Source organism: Scyliorhinus torazame, chromosome 7 (genome assembly GCF_047496885.1).
Source record: "Scyliorhinus torazame isolate Kashiwa2021f chromosome 7, sScyTor2.1, whole genome shotgun sequence".
Classification (NCBI taxonomy): domain Eukaryota; kingdom Metazoa; phylum Chordata; class Chondrichthyes; order Carcharhiniformes; family Scyliorhinidae; genus Scyliorhinus; species Scyliorhinus torazame.
Window position 1 is genome coordinate 170,827,821 of NC_092713.1, and position 22,167 is coordinate 170,849,987.

The 22,167-nt window shown below is 44.4% G+C and overlaps 1 protein-coding gene across 1 annotated transcript in view; it reads right to left on the reverse strand.

Moving 5' to 3' along the window:
* The window catches only part of LOC140426708 (probable voltage-dependent R-type calcium channel subunit alpha-1E), a 1,526,345-nt gene that overhangs the window by 522,853 nt on the left and 981,325 nt on the right, over window positions 1–22,167 (reverse strand). The window contains exons 11-14 of the mRNA XM_072511794.1: window positions 17,329–17,385; window positions 16,147–16,236; window positions 14,704–14,916; window positions 11,423–11,535 (exon numbers count right to left, since the gene is read on the reverse strand). Of these exons, the coding sequence (XP_072367895.1) occupies window positions 11,423–11,535; window positions 14,704–14,916; window positions 16,147–16,236; window positions 17,329–17,385 (473 nt within the window). The remainder of the gene's footprint in view (window positions 1–11,422; window positions 11,536–14,703; window positions 14,917–16,146; window positions 16,237–17,328; window positions 17,386–22,167) is intronic.

A 22,167-nucleotide genomic window follows, 5' to 3' on the forward strand; every position in this document is an offset into this window, starting at 1 on the left:
GAGGGGTGATAAGTGTGACAGTGCAAGAGTTATAGGGGATTCAATTGTAAGAGGAATAGACAGGCGTTTCTGTGGCCGCAAATGAGACTCCAGGATGGTATGTTGCCTCCCTGGTGCTAGGGTCAAGGATGTCTCGGAGTGTGTATAGGACTTTCTGGAGGGGGAGGGTGAACAGCCAGTCGTCATGGTACACATCGGTACAAACGACATAGGTAAAAAAAGGGATGAGGTCCTAAAAGCAGAATACAGGGAGCTCGGAAGGAAGTTAAGAAATCGGACCTCGAAGGTAATGATCTCAGGATTACTACCGGTGCCACGTGCCAGTCAGAGTAGAAATTACAGGATATATAGGATGAATACGTAGCTGAAGGGATGGTGTCAGGGGGAAGGTTTCAGATTTCTGGGGCATTGGGACCGGTTCTGGGGGAGGTGGGACCTGTACAAACTGGACCGGTTACACCATGGGTCGGACTGGAACTGATGTTCTGGGGGGCTATTTGCAAGAGCAGTTGGGGAGTGTTTAAACTAATGTGACAGGGGGATGGGAACCGATGCAGGAAGTCGGAAGGTAGTAAAGCAGGGACAGAAACAAAAGGCAGTAAGGGAGAAAGTGTAAGACAGAGAGGCCATAGTCAAAAATCAAAAAGGGCGACAGTATAAGGTACAGTGACTGAGGGGAGCTCAGTGAATAGGCCCAGTAATATTAAAAGGAATAAAACGGGAAGTAAAAACATAAATGGAAAGCGACGTGGCAGGTTGTTACATGAAGATATGGGTTCAATGACTAGGAAAATTAGGAGAAAAGTTTAGAGGAAAAATAACTTACGAGAGGTTACTGATCAAGATGTTAACATAGAACATAGAACATTACAGCGCAATACAGGCCCTTCAGCCCTCGATGTTGCGCCGACCTGTGAAACCACTCTAAAGTCCATCTACACTATTCCCTTCTCGTCCATCTGTCTATCCAATGACCATTTGAATGCCCTTAGTGTTGGCGAGTCCATTACTGTTGCAGGCAGGGCATTCCACGCCTTACTACTCTCTGAGTAAAGAACCTACCTCTGACATCTGTCTTATATCTATTTCCCCTCAATTTAAAGGTATGTCCCCTCGTGCTAGACATCACCATCCGAGGAAAAAGGCTCTCACTGTCCACCCTATCCAATCCTCTGATCATCTTGTATGCCTCAATTAAGTCACCTTTTAACCTTCTCTCTAACGAAAACAGCCTCAAGTCCCTCAGCCTTTCCTCATAAGATCTTCCCTCCATACCAGGCAACATTCTGGTAAATCTCCTCTGCACCCTTTCCAATGCTTCCACATCCTTCCTATAACGCGGCGACCAGAATTGCACGCAATACTCCAAATGCGGCTGCACCAGAGTTTTGTACAGCTGCAACATGACCTCATGGCTCCGAAACACAATCCCTCTACCAATAAAAGCTCTCACAACCTGAGTGGCAACTTTCAGGGATCTATGTACATGGACACCAAGATCTCTCTGCTCATCCACACTGCCAAGAATCTTACCATTAGCCCAGTACTCTGACTCTCAGCTCCTGCTCTTTTTAAATCCCCGCTCTGACTCTCAGCTCCCGCTCTTTTTAAATCTCCGCTCTGACTCTCAGCTCCCGCTCTTTTTAAATCTCCGCTCTGACTCTCAGCTCCCGCTCTTTTTAAATCTCCGCTCTGACTCTCAGCTCCCGCGCTTTTTAAATATCTGCTCCGACTCGCAGCTCCGGTTCTTTTTAAATCTCCGCTCTGACTCTCAGCTCCCGCGCTTTTTAAATCTCTGCAGAGATACACAAGCCAATATAAGTGTACTTTACCTGAATGCTCGTAGTATTCAGAATAAGGTAAATGAATTGATGGCGCAAATCATCATGAATGACTATGATTTAGTGGCCCTGATTGAAACATGGTTAAAGGATGGTCACGACTGGGAGTTAAATATCCAAGGGTATCAAACTATCCGGAAGGACAGAGTGGATGGTAAGGGAGGTGGTGTAGCTCTGTTATTTAAGGATGACATCAGGGCAATAGTAAGGGGTGACATCGGAGCTATGGAGGATAAGGTTGAATCGATTTGGGTGGAAATCAGGAAAAATAAGGCGAAAAAGTCACTGATAGGAGGAGTCTATAGGTCACCAAATAGTAACATTATGGTGGGGCAGACAATAAACAAAGAAATAACTGATGCATGTAGAAATGGTACAGCAGTTATCATGGGGGATTTTAATCTACATGTCGATTGGTTTAACCAGGTCGGTCAAGACAGCCTTGAAGAGGAGTTTATAGAATGTATCCACGATAATTTTCTAGAACAGTATGTAATGGAACCTACGAGGGAACAAGCGGTCCTAGATCTGGTCCTGTGTAATGAGGCAGGATTGATTAATGATCTCATAGTTAGGGATCCTCTCGGAAGGAGCGATCACAATATGGTGGAATTTAAAATACAGATGGAGGGCGAGAAGGTAAAATCAAACACTTGTGTTTTGTGCTTAAACAAAGGAGATTACAATGGGATGAGAGTAGAGCTTGCTAATGTAGACTTGGAGCAAAGACTTTATGGTGAAACAGTTGAGGAACAGTGGAGAACCTTCCAAGCGATTTTTCACGGTGCTCAGCAAAGGTTTATACTAACAAAAAGGAAGGATGGTAGAAAGAGGGAAAATCGACCGTGGATATCTAAGGAAATAAGGGAGAGTATCAAATTGAAGGAAAAAGCATACAAAGTGGCAAAGATTAGTGGGAGACTAGAGGACTGGGAAATCTTTAGGGGGCAACAGACAGCTAATAAAAAAGCTATAAAGAAGAGGAAGATAGATTATGAGAGTAAACTTGCTCAGAATATAAAAACAGAGAGTAAAGTTTCTACAAATATATAAAACAAAAAAGAGTGGCTAAGGTAAATATTGATCCTTTAGAGGATGAGAAGGGAGATTTAATAATGGGAGAATGAGGAAATGGCTGAGGAATTGAACAGGTTTTTTGGGTCAGTCTTCACACTGGAAGACACAAATAACATGCCAGTGACTGATGGAAATGAGGCTGTGACAGGTGAGGACCTTGAGATGATTGTTATCACTCAGGAGGTAGTGATGGGCAAGCTAATGGGGCTAAAGGTAGACAAGTCTCCTGGCCCTGAAGGAATGTATCCCAGAGTGCTAAAAGAGATGGCTAGGGAAATTGCAAATGCTCTAGTGATAATTCACCAAAATTCACTAGATCTGGGGTGGTCCCGGCTAATTAGAAATTAGCAAACGTGACACCACTGTTTAAAAAAGGAAGTAGGCAGAAAGCGGGTAATTATAGGCCAGTTAGCTTAACTTCGGTTGTCGGGAAGATGCTGGAATCTATCATCAAGGAAGAAATAGCGAGGCATCTGGATGGAAATTGTCCCATTGGGCAGACGCAGCATGGGTTCATAAAGGGCAGGACATGCCTAACTAATTTAGTGTGATTTTTTGAGGACATTATCAGTGCAGTAGATAACGGGGAGCCAATGGATGTGGTATATCTGGATTTCCAGAAAGCTTTTGACAAGGTGCCACACAAACGGTTGCTGCATAAGATAAAGATGCATGGCATTAAGGGTAAAGTAGGAGCATGGCTAGAGGATTGGTTAATTAATAGAAAGCAAAGAGTGGAGATTAATGGGTGTTTCTCTGGTTGGCAATCAGTAGCTAGTGGTGTCCCTCAGGGATCAGTGTTGGACCCACAATTGTTCACAATTTACATAGATGATTTGGAGTTGGGGACCAAGTACAATGTGTCCAAGTTTGCAGACGACACTAAGATGAGTGGTAAAGCAAAAAGTGCAGAGGATACCGGAAGTCAGCAGAGGGATTTGGATAGGTTAAGTGAATGGGCTAGGCTCTGGCAGATGGAATACAATGTTGACAAATGTGAGGTTATCCATTTTGGTAGGAATAACAGCAAAGGGATTATTATTTAAATGATAAAATATTAAAACATGCTTCTGTGCAGAGAGACCTGGGTGTGCTAGTGCATGAGCCGCAAAAATTTGGTTTACAGGTGATTAAGAAGGCAAATGAAGTTTTGTCCTTCATTGCTAGAGGTATGGAGTTTAAGACGAGGGAGGTTATGCTGCAATTGTATAAGTGTTAGTGAGGCCACACCTGGAGTATTGTGTTCAGTTTTGGTCTCCTTACCTGAGAAAGGACGTACTGGCACTGGAGGGTGTGCAGAGGAGATTCACTAGGTTAATCCCAGAGTTGAGGGGGTTGGATTACGAGGAGAGGTTGAGTAGACTGTACTCGTTGGAATTTAGAAGGATGCGGGGGGGATCTTATAGAAACATATAAAATTATGAAGGGAATAGATAGGATAAATGCGGGCAGGTTGTTTCCACTGGCGGGTGAAAGCAGAACTAGGGGGCATAGCCTCAAAATAAGGGGAAGTAGATTTAGGACTGAACTTAGGAGGAACTTCTTCACCCAAAGGGCTGTGAATCTATGGAATTCCTTTCCCAGTGAAGCAGTTGAGGCTCCTTCATTAAATGTTTTTAAGATAAAGATATAGTTTTTTGAAGAATAAAGGGATTAAGGATTATGGTGTTCAGGCCGGAAAGTGGAGCTGAGTCCACAAAGGATCAGCCATGATCTCATTGAATGGCGGAGCAGGCTCGAGGGGCCTGATGGCCTACTCCTGCTCCTAGTTCTTATGTTCTTAATACAGTTTCTAGAACGTAACATGTCCCTATAATCATTGATGTTTATAAGAATGAGGCTGTAGGGTCGATCATCCAGGACTGAGATGAGGAGAAAATTATTTACTCAAAGGGTTGTGAATCTTTGTAATTTTCTAACTCTCTGGGTTGTGGATTCTCCATCAGTGAATATAGTTAAGGCTGGGATAGACAAGGTATTCGCCTTTCAACGAATAAAGGGATAAGGGGGAGGGGGGAAAAATGGAGTTGAGGCAGAAGAGCCACCAAGATCCTACTGAATGGTAGAGAAGGCTCAATGAGCAGGCCCATGCAAACTCCACTACCTGCAAGCCACTTACCATCTTGACTTGGAAATATATCACCGGTACTTCATTGTCATTGGATGAAAATTCAAGAAATCACTTCCTAAACCAAAGCCTACACAAATTGGCCTGAAGTACTTCAAGAAGACAGTTCACCACCAGCTTCTCAAGTGCAATTAGGGATGTGCATTTAACGCCTTCCATGCAATACTAATATCTCATCAACAAATATGGAAAAATATTGTCGTCATTAGATAGCAAGGACAGTCACAGAGCAATACAGATGCAAATACCAGACATAGTCTCAAAATAATACAGCGGTTCGATACCATAGTCAGTCACTTTGTATATAGGGATATAATACAATAGACAGTCACACTGTATTACAGGGGTCTGATACAATAGACAGTCATACTGTATTACTGAGGTCCGATACCACAGATCGTCACACTGTACTGCATGGGTATTATTTCTTGACAGTCACACTGTACTGCAAGGGTATGATACCATAGATAGTCACACTGTACAGCAGGGGTCTGATACCATAGCTAGTCACACTGTACTGCATGGGTATTATTCCTTGACAGTAACACTGTCCTGCAAGGGTCTGATACCATAGCTAGTCACACTGTACTGCATGGGTATTATTCCTTGATAGTCACACTGTACTGCAAGTCTCTGATACCATAGATGGTCACACTATACTAAGAACAAAGAACAAAGAACAAAGAAAAGTACAGCACAGGAACAGGCCCTTCGGCCCTCCAAGCCTGTGCCGACCATCTAAACTAAAATCTTCTACACTTCCTGGGTCCGTAGCCCTCTCTTCCCATTCTATTCATGTATTTGTCAAGATGCCCCTTAAATGTCACTATAGTCCCTGCTTCCACCATCTCCTCCGGCAGCGAGTTCCAGGCACCCACTACCCTCTGTGTAAAAAACTTGCCTCGTACATCTCCTCTAAACCTTGCCCCTCGCACCTTAAACATATGCCCCCTAGTAATTGACCCCTCTACCCTGGTAAAAAGCCTCTGACTATCCACTCTGTCTATGCCCCTCATAATTATGTAGACCTCGATCAGGTCACCCCTCAACCTCCGTTGTTCCAGCGAGAACAAACCGAGTTTGTTCAACCGCTCCTCATAGCTAATGCCCTCCCATACCAGGCAACATCCTGGTAAATCTCTTCTGCACCCTCTCTAAAGCCTCCACATCCTTCTGGTAGTGTGGCGACCAGAATTGAACATTATATTCCAAGTATGGCCTAACTAAGGTTCACAGCTGCAACATGACTTGCCAATTCTTATACTAATGCCCCGGCCAATGAAGGCAAGCATGCCGTATGCCTTCTTGACTACCTTCTCCACCTGTGTTGCTCCTTTCAGTGACCTGTGGACCTGTACACCTAGATCTCTCTGACTGTCTCTTGAGGGTTCTACCATTCACTGTATATTCCCTACCTGCATTCGACCTTCCAAAATGTATTACCTCACATTTGTCCGGATTAAACTCCATCTGCCATCTCTCTGTCCAAGTCTCCAAACGATCTAAATCCTGTTGTATCCTCTGACAGTCCGCATCGCTATCCGCAATTCCACCAACCTTTGTGTTGTCTGCAAACTGTAGCCACGTAAAATGGCTGCTTCCCGGTTAATTTGGCCAAAACCCGGTTTAAAATGGCTAACCGGAAAGGCTGATGGGAAAAGCAGGTAACAAGACACAAACGGACAGCTGCAGGCAGAATATCATATTCGGCTCTGGGGAAGTCGGCCCAGGTCGATACTCAGGACTATTAACAGCCCATCAACCCAGACATCTGCAGTTATACTCAGGACTATTAGCAGCCCATCAACCCATACATCTGCAGTTTAATCGGCTATCCCCGGGAACAATTGCAACATATTAGCAATTGAATGCCGGGCCAGACCTGTCGGCGCCTGCAGTGGCCGAAACAAAGTCAGGTGAACGACCACCCCCCGATCAGGGAATCGCCTCGCAATTGGACGTATCGAACCCAGTGATTGGGAACAAGTCCAATCACTTGGGACTCAGGGTCACGGGCGGCCCCGAGAGGCGGGAAGCCCATGGGCCCTATAAAGTGAGGGGCCAAGTTCAGATCGCTCTCTCTCTCCTTTCTTTGCCTGTTTGAGACCTTCGCAAGAACATCAACCGGCAACTGTAAGTTTGAATCCAGCGATCGCTATCCGATAAAGACTCCTAGCCATCGACCTGTATCAGCCTTTTGAATCCCGCGGGCCAAATCCGATTGGATAAGCCATTCGTTTCCCTGACCTGGTGGGCTCTTCCTAAAGTTAAGTATTGACCAGTAGTGATAGGTTTATTATAGAGATAGTAGGATTATTGTATAAACATTACTTCTTGTATATAATAAATGACCGTTGATTTCAAACTTACTAAGCGGTGTGCTGACTTATTAATCAAAATTTGAACTTGAACCACGTGGCGGTATCAGAAAGATACCTGGCGACTCGTGAGTAAAGGTGACGTAATCAGAGCTAATAAACTAAGGCTAAAAACTTACTAATCAGACCAGTTACATTTTCCTCCAAATCATTTATATATACTACGAACAGCAAAGGTCCCAGCACTGATCCCTGCGGAACACCACTAGTCACAGCCCTCCAATCAGAAAAGCACCCTTCCATTGCTACTCTCTGCCTTCTATGACCTAGCCAGTTCTGTACCCATCTTGCCAGCTCACCCCATATCCCGTGTGACTTCATCTTTTGTAACAGTCTGCCATGAGGGACCTTGTCAAAGGCCTTACTGAAGTCAATGGAGACAACATCCACTGCCCTACCTGCATCAATCATCTTTTTAACTCTTCGAAAAACTCTATCAAGTCAGTGAGACACGGCCTCCCCTTCACAAAACCGTGCTGCCTCTCGCTAATACGTCCATTTGCTTCCAAATTGGAGTAGATCCTGTCTCGAAGAATTCTCTCCAGTAATTTCCCTACCACTGACGTAAGGCTCACCGGCCTGTAGTTCCCTGGATTATCCTTGCTACCCTTCTTAAACAAAGGAACAACATTGGCTATTCTCCAGTCCTCCGGGACATCACCTGAAGACAGTGAGGATCCAAAGATTTCTGTCAAGGCCTCAGCAATTTCCTCTCTCGCCTCCTTCAATATTCTGGGGTAGATCCCATCAGGCTCTGGGGACTTATCTACCTTAATATTTTTCAAGACGCACAACACCTCGTCTTTTTGAATCCCAATGTGACCCAAGCTATCTACTCACCCTTCTCCAGACTCAACATCATAGATCATAGAATTTACAGTGCAGAAGGAGGCCATTCGGCCCATCGAGTCTGCACCGACTCTTAGAAAGAGCACCCTACCCAAGGTCAACACCTCCACCCTATCCCCATAACCCAGTAACCCCATCCAACACTAAGGGCAACTTTGGACACTAAGGGCAATTTATCATGGCCAATCCACCTAACCGGCACATCTTTGGACTGTGGGAGGAAACCGGAGCACCCGGAGGAAACCCACGCACACACGGGGAGGATGTGCAGACTCCGCACAGACAGTGACCCAAGCCGGAATCAAACCTGGGACCCTGGAGCTGTGAAGCAATTGTGCTATCCACAATGCTACCGTGCTGCCCTTTCATCCACCAATTCCTTCTCTTTGGTGAATACTGATGCAAAGTATTCATTTAGTACCTCGCCCATTTCCTCTGGCTCCACACATAGATTCACTTGCCTATCCTTCTGTGGGCCAACTCTTTCCCTGGCTACCATCTTGCTTTTTATGTATGTGTAAAAAGCCTTGGGATTTTCCTTAACCCCATTTGCCAATGACTTTTTGTGACCCCTTTTAGCTCTCCTGACTCCTTGCTTAAGTTCCTTCCTACTTTCCTTATATTCCACACAGGCTTCGTCTGTTCTCAGCCTTCTAGCCCTGATAAATGCCTCCTTTTTCTTTTTCACGAGGCTCCCGAAATTTGCCATATTTATCCTTCTTCCGCACAGGAACATGCCGGTCCTGAATTCCTTTTAACTGACATTTGAAAGCCTCCCACATGTCAGATGTCGATTTACCCTCAAACATCCGCCCCCAATCTAGGTTCTTCAGTTCCCGCCTAATATTGTTCTAATTAGCCTTCCCCCAATTTAGCACATTCATCCTAGGTCCACTCTTGTCATTGTCCACCAGCACTTTAAAACTTACTGAATTGTGGTCACTGTTCCCGAAATGCTCCCCTACTGAAACTTCTACCACCTGGCCGGGCTCATTCCCCAATACCAGGTCCAGTACAGCCCCTTCCCTAGTTGGACAAACCATATATTGTTTTAAGAAGCCCTCCTGGATGCTCCTTACAAACTCTGCCCCCTCCAAGCCCCTAGCACTAAGTGAGTCCCAGTCAATATTGGGGAAGTTGAAGTCTCCCATCACAACTATCCTGTTGCTGTTACTCCTTTCCAAAATCTGTCTACCTAACTGCTCCTCTATCTCTCGCTGGCTGTTGGGAGGCCTGTAGTAAACCCCCAACATTGTGACTGGACCCTTCTTATTCCTGATCTCTACCCATATAGCCTCGCTGCCCTCTGAGGTGTCCTCCCGTAGTACAGCTGTGATATTCTTCCTAACCAGTAGTGCAACTCCGCCACCCCTTTTACATCCCCCTCTATCCCGCCTGAAACATCTAAATCCTGGAACGTTTAGCTGCTAATCCTGTCCTTCCCTCAACCGGGTCTCTGTAATGGCAACAACTTCATAGTTCCAAGTACTAATCCAAGCTCTAAGTTCATCTGCCTTACCCGTTATACTTCTTGCATTACTGCAGGGATCTGGTACCATTGACAGTCACACTGTATTGCAGGGGTCTGATAACACAGACAGTCACTCTGTATTACAGGGGTCAGATGCCATACACAGTCACACTGTATTGCAGGGGTCTGGTACCATAGGTAGTCACACTGTACTGCAGGGGTCTGGTACCATAGATAGTCACACTGTACTGCAGGGGTCTGGTACCATAGATAATCACATGGTAATGCAGGGTTCTGATATTGTGAATAGTCACACTGTACTGCAAGGGTCTGATACCATGGGCAGTCACACTCTATTACAGGGGTCAGATGCCATACACAGTCTTCTGTACTGCAGGGGTCTCATACCATATACAGTCACACTATCACAGGGGTCTTATATCAGAAACAGTCACTGTGTACTGCATGGATCTGATACCATAGACAGTCACATTGTATTATAGGCGTCTGATACCATAGACAGTCACACTGTACTGCAGAGGTCTAATACCATAGACAGTCGCACTGTACTGCAGAGGTCTAATACCATAGAAAGTCACACTGTACTGCAGGGGTCTAATACCACAGACAGTCACATTGTCCTGCAGGGGCCTAATATCATAGACAGTCACGTTGTTCTGCAGGGATCTGATACCATAGACAGTCGCACTGTACTGCAGGGGTCTAATACCATAGACAGTCACAATGTCCTGCAGGGATCTAATACCATAGACAGTCGCACTGTACTCAGAGGTCTAATACCATAGACAGTCGCACTGTACTGCAGGGGTCTAATAACATAGACAGTCACATTGTCCAGTAGGGGTCTAATACCATAGATAGTCACATTGTACTGCAGGGATCTAATACATAGACAGTCGCACTGTACTGCAGAGGTCTAATACCAGAGACAGTCGCACTGTACTGCACGGGTCTAATACCATAGACAGTCACATTGTCCAGTAGGGGTTGAATAACATAGACAGTCACATTGTACTGCAGGGATCTAATACATAGACAGTCACAATGTCCTGCAGGGATCTAATACCATAGACAGTCGCACTGTACTCAGAGGTCTAATACCATAGACAGTCGCACTGTACTGCAGGGGTCTAATAACATAGACAGTCACATTGTCCAGTAGGGGTCTAATACCATAGATAGTCACATTGTACTGCAGGGATCTAATACATAGACAGTCGCACTGTACAGCAGAGGTCTAATACCATAGACATTCGCACTGTACTGCACGGGTCTAATACCATAGACACTCACATTGTACTGCAGGGGTCTAATAACATAGACAGTCACATTGTATTGCAGGGGTCTAATACCATTGATGGTCACATTTACTGCAGGGGTCTAATTCCATAGACAGTCACACTGTACTGTAGGGGTCTAATATCATAGACAATCACATTGTCCTGTAGGGGTCTAATACCATAGACAGTCACATTGTACTGCTAGGGTCTAATACCATAGACAGTCACATTGTATTGTAGGGGTCAAATACCATTGATAGTCACACTGTACTGCAGGGGTTTAATACCATAGACAGTCACACTGTACTGCAGGATCAGGTACCAGGTACCATGTACTGGGAATGATATTTTGACGAGGTGCTTAATGTTGGACTCACCCCACAATCAAAACAATTGAAGGACGAGTGAAAATAAAGTCGTAGACCACAGCCGTACATCTTTAGGAACATCTCGGACAGGAAAAGGCCCAGAAAGGTGAACTCAGCATAGTCTAAGAAAATGAAAGAGAAGTGTTATAAGGAACTGAATGTCGGAGAGGGACAGCATGATCCCATTCAGAGCTCAAGCCTGCCTCAGTGCCATTTTCAGTCCCAGTAGAGATCAGACCAAACCTAATTTGTCTAATTGTCGCCAAGGATAACATTCCCTCGCCCCAAGAACCTCCTGCCCTGCTTCCCAGGGTGCCCACATGCCCCCTGCCAGTTGGGGGTGATGGTTTAGAGAGGTGTTGACTTCCATGATTTTTCACTCTCTGGACTCTGGAGTGGCAAGGTCACAATCTAGAAAAGGAATAATAAATTGCCATTTGAGGCTTGCTCGCTGCTGTTTGCTGACAGGCTACAAAAGGGTGACTCCCTTACTGCCCACACAAAATAGAATCTTAGCTGGGCCTTGGGAACTGAGTTCTGTTCTATCGGTTAGATCCTCAGGTCAGTACAGAAAGATCTCAGGACATCTCAATAACTTTACAGTCAATGATGTACTTTTGAAGTGTAGCCAATTTGTGCACAGCAAGATCCCACAAACAGCAAGGAGATAAAGCCCAGATAATCTGTTGTTAGTAACGTCGGTTGAGATGTAGTTTCAAGTCAGGACCGTGAAGCAATTGTCCTACCCCTCTTCAAAATGCTGCCACTGGATCCTCCATGCTCCTTCGAGAGGGCTGACTTATTCCATGCCTCGTCCAACAGACTCCACCACTGACAGTCCAGCACTCCCTCATACTGCACTGGGAATATCAAGCTGAATCCTGTGCTCCAGTGACTGGAGTGGAAAATGTACACAAAATGCAGACTGATACTCCAGCGCAGTACTGAGGGAGAGCTGCACTTATGGAAATTGTTCCTGAATTCACTCCTGAAATTCTTAACTCTAATATGGTAGTCACACACCCTCCTGTTCCTTGACTCCCTAACCAATCAAAATAATTTATTTTGATCTACCCAATAAGTTTTCCTTAGTATATTAAACTTCAATCAAATCTCCCCTCAGTCTTCACAATTCCAGTGACTACAACTGTAGCTTGTTTAATCTCTCCTTGTAATTTAACCATAAAATGCCTACAGTGCAGAAGGAGGTCATTCAGCCCATCAAATTCACACCAACCTTCTGAAAGAACACCCCAACAGGGCCCACTTCCCCCACTCTATCCCTAATCCCACCTAACATGTGCATCCATGGACACTAAGGGATAATTTAAAATGGCCAATTCATTTTTTCCAATTAAGAGGCAATTTAGTGTGGCCAATCCACCTACCCTGCACATCTTTGGGTTGTGGGGGCGAAACCCACACAAACACGGGGAGAATGTGCAAACTCCACACAGACAGAGACCCAGAGCCGGGGTCGAACTTGGGACATCGGCGGCGAGAGGCAATAGTGCTAACCACTGTGCCACCGTGCTGCCCTAGGCCTGGCGTTATGAGGCAGCAGTGCTAACCACTGTGCCACCGTGTTGCCTTATAACTACCCTTAGAGCCCAGCTATCATTCTGGCCAGTCTACATATGTCCTGCCGCAGGTATGGTGCCCAGGACTACACTACTTCCAGGTCTAAACAGGGTTTAGTACAACTGAAGCATGATTTCTACCCCATTGTATTCTAATCCCCCAGCAATAAAGGCCAGTATTCCATTATCCTTTTGATTATGTTCTGTACCTGTTTTATCATTTTATCGATCTATGTACATGGACCCTACAATTTCTTTTACCTCCTACTACTGCTCGTTTTTCAGGATTTTGAAAGTACCCCGTTCTATCTTTTTCACATTGGGAGTAAATTACCATGCACTTGATTATGCTCAAACCAATTTGCCACGGATTTTCTCATGTCTTTCATCTACACAGCTTACAATGCCGTCTAGCGTTTTTCATGGAAAAACTTGGATATTTTGCTTTCTGTCCCAGCATTTTTAAAAATTTCATGTGATGTGGGTATCACTGGCTGGGCCAGCATTTATCACCCATGCCTAACCATCCTTGAGAGGTGTTAATACATATAAATAATATAAATAGCTGAAGGCCAAAAATGGATTCTTGCGGGACATCACATTCTACCAATTAGAGTAGCTGTACACTATCCCTCCTCTCTGTCTCCTGTCTCTCAGCCACTTTCCTAACACAGTCAATCATTTACCATCAATTCCATGAGTTTAAACTTAAACTCACAGTCTCATACGGGGAACTTTATAAAATGCCTTTTGGAAATCCATATAAATTGCTTCTATACACATTCCACGACCAATACTTTAGCCACCTATTCAATAATTTACTGATCATATTTCAAAAATACTAAATTGGCTGCAAAGCATTTTGGGATTGTCCTAAGATTAATGAAAACTGAGAACTGAAGAAGAGTCATATTGAACTCGAAACATTAATTCTATTTTTTCTCTCTACAGGTGATGGTAGACCAGCTGAATTTTTCCAGCATTTTCGGTTTTTACTTCAGATCTCCAGCATGCGTTTTACTATTAGTTGGGAGTGATATTAAGAAATATGCATTTAAGATTAGTTGGCCTTTTGCCGTCCACCAATTTGGCACGTTCATATTTCAGTCTGAGGTGTTTTGTTATGTTTCCTTTGTAACATAAGCGGCTTCCTTGTGTTGCATTTGTCAAGGAAGGTCGAGACGTGTAAATAATTTCAACTCATTTATTTACACGATGTACACTTTTATAACTTGAGTTCGACACTACTGCTAATCCTATTGTAGCTACCTAAACTGACTAACCAGCTGCTGTCTTCCACGTGGTGGGTGTGATAATGAATCAACCCTGTGCCTCTCCTCACTGACTGTCTCCACTGGCCAAAAGGGCTGATCATGTATGTGGTGTCCTTTATGTATGGGTTGGTGTAATGCACCCTGTGGTCGTGTCACCTCCTTGTGTATCATGAATGTCCATTGGTCGCATCCCATCTAACTTATCTATTGGTTGAGTGTGTGTGTGTGATGTTTCTGGTGCTCCCTCTAGTGTCTGTCTAGCTTACATGTATTTACAGTGATGCACATCACCACATGAGGCAACAACCAAAAACTGCCACACGGTGGGGTGGGGGCGGGGGGGGGGGGGGGGGGGGAATTGGAGGACTCACAGTCAGTGTTGAGGTTCCCTGTCCCCTGGGGGCACTGAGGCCTCGAATGGAAGATTCATACTCACAGAGGAAGTTAGTGAGCCACAAAGGCTGGTCGTAGTGGACGATAGCGACGCATACGGTGTTGAGTGCCACTAGGCTCAGGATAATCCAGTAAAAGGCGTGGGACTTGACCATGTGACGTATGGAGATGCGCAACATGCGTTCCTTGCGGCGGAAGTAGGATGAACTCTCCAGCAGTTTGGTGCTCTTGATGCTGGTCCTCGCTAGCGGGGAACCTGGACAGAGCAAGAGGGAGACCACCTTAGGTAAAGGCAGACAACAGTATGCTCATCACGAAAGATGAATTCAATCAAGAGAATTGGATAATCATCAGAAGAGAGCAGGTTTGCAGAGCTCTGGGGAAAGTGCAAGGGAGTGAGACTAGCTAAGTTCCTCTTTCAGAGAGCCAGCACAGAAACAATAGGCCTTCTTCAGTGCTCTAACCAATCTACTCAGAAGTATTGTGAACTGTGAGGAAGACAGTGTAGAACTTCAAAAGGGCATAGACAAGTTGGTGAAGTGGGCAGGTCGGTGGCAGATGAAGTTCAATGTGGAGAAGTGTGAGGTAGGAAGAACATGGAGCGACCATATAAAATAAAGGTAGCAATTCTAAAGGGGTGCAGGAGCAGAGCGACCTGGGTGTATATGTGCAGATATCATTGAAGGTGACAGGACAGGTGGAGAGAGCAGTCATTAAAGCAGATACCATTCTGGGTGTATTAATATGGGCATAGAGTATAAGAGCAAGGGAGTTATGTTGAACTTATACAAGACACTAGACCTCAGCTGGAGTATTGTGCGCCTACTACAGGAATGATGTGAGCGCATTAGAGAGGGTGCAGAAGAGGTTCACAAGAATGTTTCCAGGGATGAGGATAGATTGGAGAGGTTGATACTGTTCTTCTTAGAGGGAAGAAGGCTGAGAGGAGATTTGATAGAGATGTTCAAAATCAGGAGGGTGCTGGACAGAGTAGATAGGGGGAAACCATTCCCACTTGCAAAAGGATCAAGAATGAAAGGGCACAGATTTAAAGTGATTTGCAAAAGAAGCAAATGTGTGGTGAGAAAAATCTTTTTCACCCAGTGAGTGGCTGGAGTCTGGAATGCACTGCCTGAGAGTGTGGTGGAGACAGGTTCAATCAAGGCATTGAAGAGGCATTCGATTATTTGAATAGAAACAATATGCAGGGATACGGGAAAAGACAGGGAAATGGCACTTAGTCATGATGCTCGTTTGGAGAGTCTGTGTGCAAACATGGGCCAAATAAGACCATAAGACATAGGAGCAGAATTAGGCCACTCTGCCCATCGAGTCTGCTCCGCTATTCAATCATGGCTGATATTTTCTCATCCCCATTCTCCTGCATTCTCCCCATAACTGCTGATTCCCTTGGCCTCCTTCTGTGCCATAGCGATTCTGTGAGTTGAAATGAGAGCAATCTCACCTGAGGAGGGCCAAGACTCACCCACAGAAGATATTTCAGTGTAGTGGTCATCACTCGACTCTGTGTGCATCATCTCCATTCGTCCTTTTTTGATTGTTGCTCTTCTAAGGACTGAAAACAAAAGGTTAATTGACTTAAAACAGAGCCATATCTTGGGAATCCCAGTTACTATATGGTGAAGGTTGACTCTGACCTGTGGGACTGTTGTGCACTCCACATTGACACAAAATAAACAGTATGAGAGAAGTCTGCTCAGGATTGGGATGGAAGTCAAAGTGGGTCAAGCTTACACTATTCCCCCCCACCAAGACTGAATTACCCTCCAGAAGGGGAGCTAGTCACACAAGCGTTCTTTCCTTTTCTGCACTCCCTCTCCTGGATCCTGGCAATCTGGCCTTGTCTGTGGGTTTTCAGCGATATCTTAGACCCTTCATCTTTCAAAAGTCATCGACACGGCAATGTGAGCCAGATGGGTGTTGTAACCAGGTAGAAATGCTGATTAGCTATCTTTGACACCCTAACTCTCTTTTATCTTGGAACTAAACAGACAGTTTAAAGCACAACAGTTGTAAACCGCCATGCTCAACACTTTTCTGGGACTTTAGAGTCTCACAGTCTATCCATTGTTAGCATACAGGCTTCTGCCATTGTCTCCACGTGTAAAACCTTGTACCTATTTCCCACCTTTAATCTCTAACAATCAAACAACTCAGGCATGCTGTCAGACAGGCTTCAGAACATGTCACATGATCCCCTTTCTCTTTCCCCAAAAGTAAGCCACAGACTGAAAGTGTACCAATCTTATAAAATTCATAATTATAACAGTTTTAAGTTCCTTCATGAAAATAGTTGTGGAAAAGTACAACACAAGGCACAAAATCCATACTTTCACACACAAAAAAATAAGCTTTGCATTTATTACAACCTCAGGATGCCTCAAACCCACAAAAATGGAGCCAATGATGTATTTTTAAGTGAAAACATAGCAGGCAATCTGCTATAGGTTCTGCTATATAAATGAAAGCTCTATAGGTTCTGTTATGTTATCCAGAGCAAAGCATAATCAGAACAGTGGCACAGTTGGTTGGCTAGATAGTGGCCACAGGCCAAGGTTGATAAGGGTGTTGAGAGGGTTGGCATGCAACTCTGTCCCTCCTGGAGGGTCAGTGTCCAGTGGCAGGGTGAGGAGAGCGAGTGTCTTACCGTCCAGTGCGGATTTCTCTCCGGCATTTTTGTTTTCTTCCAGTAGCATCACTTCCTCTGTTGGAGAGACATAGACCGAGAAAGGGGGAGAGGGACAGACAGAGAGAGAGGGACAGACTCAGAGGGAGATGAACAGAGACAAAGAGAGAGAGAGACAGACAGGGAGAAAAAGAGACAGAGAGGTTACAATTAGTCTGAAACAAGACTGCACATCCCAGAATCACACAACCAATTAGTAATTTATAGCAATGAAACTATTGATAACATGACAGGCTTGGTCTTGAGTTACTGACAACACACAGTTTCGGGTTTTCTGTATAAGGTTAGGAATTGGGGTTAATTTCAGTGTTCAGTGTTACCATAAGACCATAAGACATAGGAGCGGAAGTAAGGCCATTCGGCCCATCGAGTCCACTCCACCATTCAATCATGGCTGATTTCAACTCCATTTACCCGCTCTCTCTCCATAGCCCTTAATTCCTCGAGAAATCAAGAATTTATCAACTTCTGTCTTAAAGACACTCAACGTCCCGGCCTCCACCGCCCTCTGTGGCAATGAATTCCACAGACCCACCACTCTCTGGCTGAAGAAATTTCTCCTCATCTCTGTTCTAAAGTGACTCCCTTTTATTCTAAGGCTGTGCTCCCGGGTCCTAGTCTCCCCTGCTAATGGAAACAACTTCCCTACATCCACCCTATCTAAGCCATTCATTATCCTGTAAATTTCTATTAGATCTCCCCTCAACCTCCTAAACTCCAATGAATATAATCCCACGATCTTCAGACGTTCATCGTATGTTAGGCCTACCATTCCTGGGATCATCCGTGTGAATCTCCGCTGGACCCGCTCCAGTGCCAGTATGTCCTTCCTGAGGTGTGGGGCCCAAAATTGCTCACAGTATTCTAAATGGGGCCTAACTAATGCTTTATAAAGCTTCAGAAGTACATCCCTGCTTTTATATTCCAAGCCTCTTGAGATGAATGACAACATTGCACTTGCTTTCTTAATTACGGACTCAACCTGCAAGTTTACCTTTAGAGAATCCTGGACTAGGACTCCCAAGTCCCTTTGCACTTCAGCATTATGAATTTTGTCACCGTTTAGAAAATAGTCCACGCCTCTATTCTTTTTTCCAAAGTGCAAGACCTCGTACTTGCCCACGTTCAATTTCATCAGCCATTTCTTGGACCACTCTCCTAAACTGTCTAAATCTTTCTGCAGCCTCCCCACCTCCTCCATACTACCTGCCCCTCCACCTATCTTTGTATCATTGGCAAACTTAGCCAGAATGCCCTCAGTCCCGTCATCTAGATCGTTAATATATAAAGAGAACAGCTGTGGCCCCAACACTGAACCCTGCGGGACACCGCTCGTCACCGGTTGCCATTCCGAAAAAGAACCTTTTATCCCAACTCTCTGCCTTCTGCCTGACAGCCAATCGTCAATCCATGTTAGTACCTTGCCTCGAATACCATGGGCCCTTATTTTACTCAGCAGTCTCCCGTGAGGCACCTTATCAAAGGCCTTTTGGAAGTCAAGATAGATAACATCCATTGGCTCTCCTTGGTCTAACCTATTTGTTATCTCTTCAAAGAACTCTAACAGGTTTGTCAGGCACGACCTCCCCTTACTAAATCCATGCTGACTTGTCCTAATCCGACCCTGCACTTCCAAGAATTTAGAAATCTCATCCTTAACAATGGATTCTAGAATCTTGCCAACAAACGAGGTTAGGCTAATTGGCCTGTAATTTTCCATCTTTTTCCTTGTTCCCTTCTTGAACAGGGGGGTTACAACAGCGATTTTCCAATCCTCTGGGACTTTCCCTGACTCCAGTGACTTTTGAAAGATCATAACTATCGCCTCCACTATTTCTTCAGCTATCTCCTTTAGAACTCTAGGATGTAGCCCATCTGGGCCCGGAGATTTATCAATTTTTAGACCTCTTAGTTTCTCTAGCACTTCCTCCTTTGTGATGGCTACCATATTCAACTCTGCCCCCTGACTCTCCGGAATTGTTGGGATATTACTCATGTCTTCTACTGTGAAGACTGACGCAAAGTACTTATTCAGTTCCTCAGCTATTTCCTTGTCTCCCATCACAAAATTACCAGCGTCATTTTGGAGCGGCCCAATGTCAACTTTTGCCTCCCGTTTGTTTTTAATGTATTTAAATAAACTTTTACTATTATTCCTAATGTTACTGGCTAGCCTACCTTCAAATTTGATCCTCTCTTTCCTTATCTCTGTCTTTGTTATCCTCTGTTTGTTTTTGTAGCCTTCCCAATCTTCTGACTTCCCACTACTCTTTGCCACATTATAGGCTTTCTCTTTTGCTTTGATGCACTCCCTAACTTCCTTTGTCAGCCATGGCTGCCTAATCCCCCCTCTGATAACCTTTCGTTTCTTTGGGATGAACCTCTGTACTGTGTCCTCAATTACTGCCAGAAACTCCTGCCATTGCTGTTCTACTGTCTTTCCCACGAGGCTCTGCTCCCAGTCGATTTTCGTCAGTTCCTCCCTCATGCCCCTGTAGTTACCTTTATTTAACTGTAACACCTTTACATCTGATTCTACCTTCTTTCTTTCAAATTGGAGATTGAATTCGACCATATTATGATCACTGCCTCCTAAGTGCTCCCTTACTTTAAGATCTTTAATCAAGTCTGGCTCATTACATAACACTAAGTCCAGAATGGCCTGTTCCCTCGTGGGCTCCATCACAAGCTGTTCCAAAAAGCCCTCCTGTAAACATTCAATGAATTCCCTTTCCGTGGGTCCACTGGCAGTATTATTTACCCAGTCCACCTGCATATTAAAGTCCCCCATGATCACTGTGACCTTGCCTTTCTGACATGCACTTTCTATTTCGTGGTGCATTTTGTGCCCCTGGTCCTGACCACTGTTAGGAGGCCTGTACATAACTCCCATTATGGTTTTTTTGCCTTTGTGGTTCCTCAACTCTACCCACACAGACTCCACATCATCTGACCCTATGTCGTTTAGTGCTATTGATTTAATTTCATTCCTAATTAACAAGGCAACCCCGCCCCCTCTGCCCACCTCTCTGTCTTTTCGATAGGTCGTGAATCCCTGGATGTTTAAATGCCAGTCCTGAACCCCCTGCAACCATGTCTCTGTGATGCCTACCACATCATACCTGCCAGTCACAATGTGGGCCACAGATTGTTCTGCTTGTTCTGCTGTAGGTTACTAGTGAGGGGGTTAGTTTGTGTACTTACAGATGCGGGAAGCCTGAGGGTGTGACAGACTCGGTCTCAGGAATTATGTGTTCTGAGTTTGTGCATTAGTGTTCAGATTGTGATGAGAATGTCGCTTTAAGAAATGGTTGGCTGCTCATGTTACTGCAGTGGTGTCAGAGTGTGGGTGGGGCTGAGCTCTGGTTCTGCTTTTTAGTTTCACTTTGAGGAAAGCTTGGGTGTGTCTGTTTTTTTGGTTTAGCAGTGTGTTGCAGCTGAAATCAGAAAAAGCAGCTGTACTGTTGATCTCTCACTGCCATGAAGGATTATCTCTTAACCATTTGGTGAATTCAGAATTATAAATATTTTCAGTATTGAATGTAAACTCTGATGTGCTTCTGTTTGAAGGTTTGTTAAGTTTTTTGGGTGTAAAAGGACAGCATACAGGTTACTTAGTGTTGTATTCTTTGGGGGTTATCTTTGAATGAATGGTTGCTAAGATATTCACTGTTTGTTTTAAAAAGGTTAACTTGAGTTCATAGAATAAACATTGTTTTGCTTTAAAAAAGAACTTTTCTCTTTCTGAAGTATCACACCTGTAGAGTGGGCCTTGTGCTCCCCATACCACAATCTATTAAAGGTTGTGGGTCAGGTGAACTCCATGATACACTTTGGGGTTCTCTAAACCCTGGGCCATAACAATTGGGGGCTCGAGGGGGATAAAAGTCTATCTATTGGATTGGCTCAGCGAATTTAAAGACAGTGAGGGGGTGAACATATTGTGGTTGCTTTTCAGGTGTGGTATTCTAGTTTAAGTGGGGATTGTGTTGTGGTCAATGGCTCTTTCAAAAGCTCTGAAGTTTTTTGGGGTGGAGACGGTCACACACAGTACTTTACGGACAGTGACTAAAAGCAGACTGTTAGATTTGGCAAAAACATTGCAGTTAACATTACCTGACAAAATGCGAAAAGATGAGGTAATTATGGCGGTGGCTAAGCATTTAATGTTGCCTGAGATACTGTTTGACTCATTGGAAATGGCAAAAATTCAGTTACAACTTTAACAAATGGAACATGAGAAAGAATTAAAGCAGCTTGAATAGGAAAGAGACAGAGAGGAAAAAGAAAGCGAAAGGGAGATACAAATCAGGGAAAAAGATAAAGAGAGAGAGTTTGAACTTCAGAAAATGGCCATGAAACATGACAGTCAGTTAAAATTGGCAGGCATAAAGGGAAACGTACAGTTGGATGTTAGTGATGAGGATAGTGAGAAAGAGCGTCTCAGTCGAAAGCTTGGTGGGGATCTATTTAACTATGTCCAAGCATTGCCAAGGTTTGACGAGAAGGAGGTAGAAGCCTTTTTCATTTAATTTGAGAAGGTGGCTAAACAAATGAAATGGCCACAGGACATGTGGGTATTACTGATACAAACAAAGCTGATAGGTAGGGCTAGTGAAGTGTTTGCATCGCTACCGGAGGAGGTATCTGAATCGTATGAGGAGGTGACAAAATCTATTTTAGGAGCATATGATCTAGTGCCTGAAGCTTACAGACAAAGGTTTGGAAATTTAAGGAAAGAATTTGGTCAAACATACATGGAGTTTGAAAGGCTCAAACAGGGTAATTTTGATAGGTGGA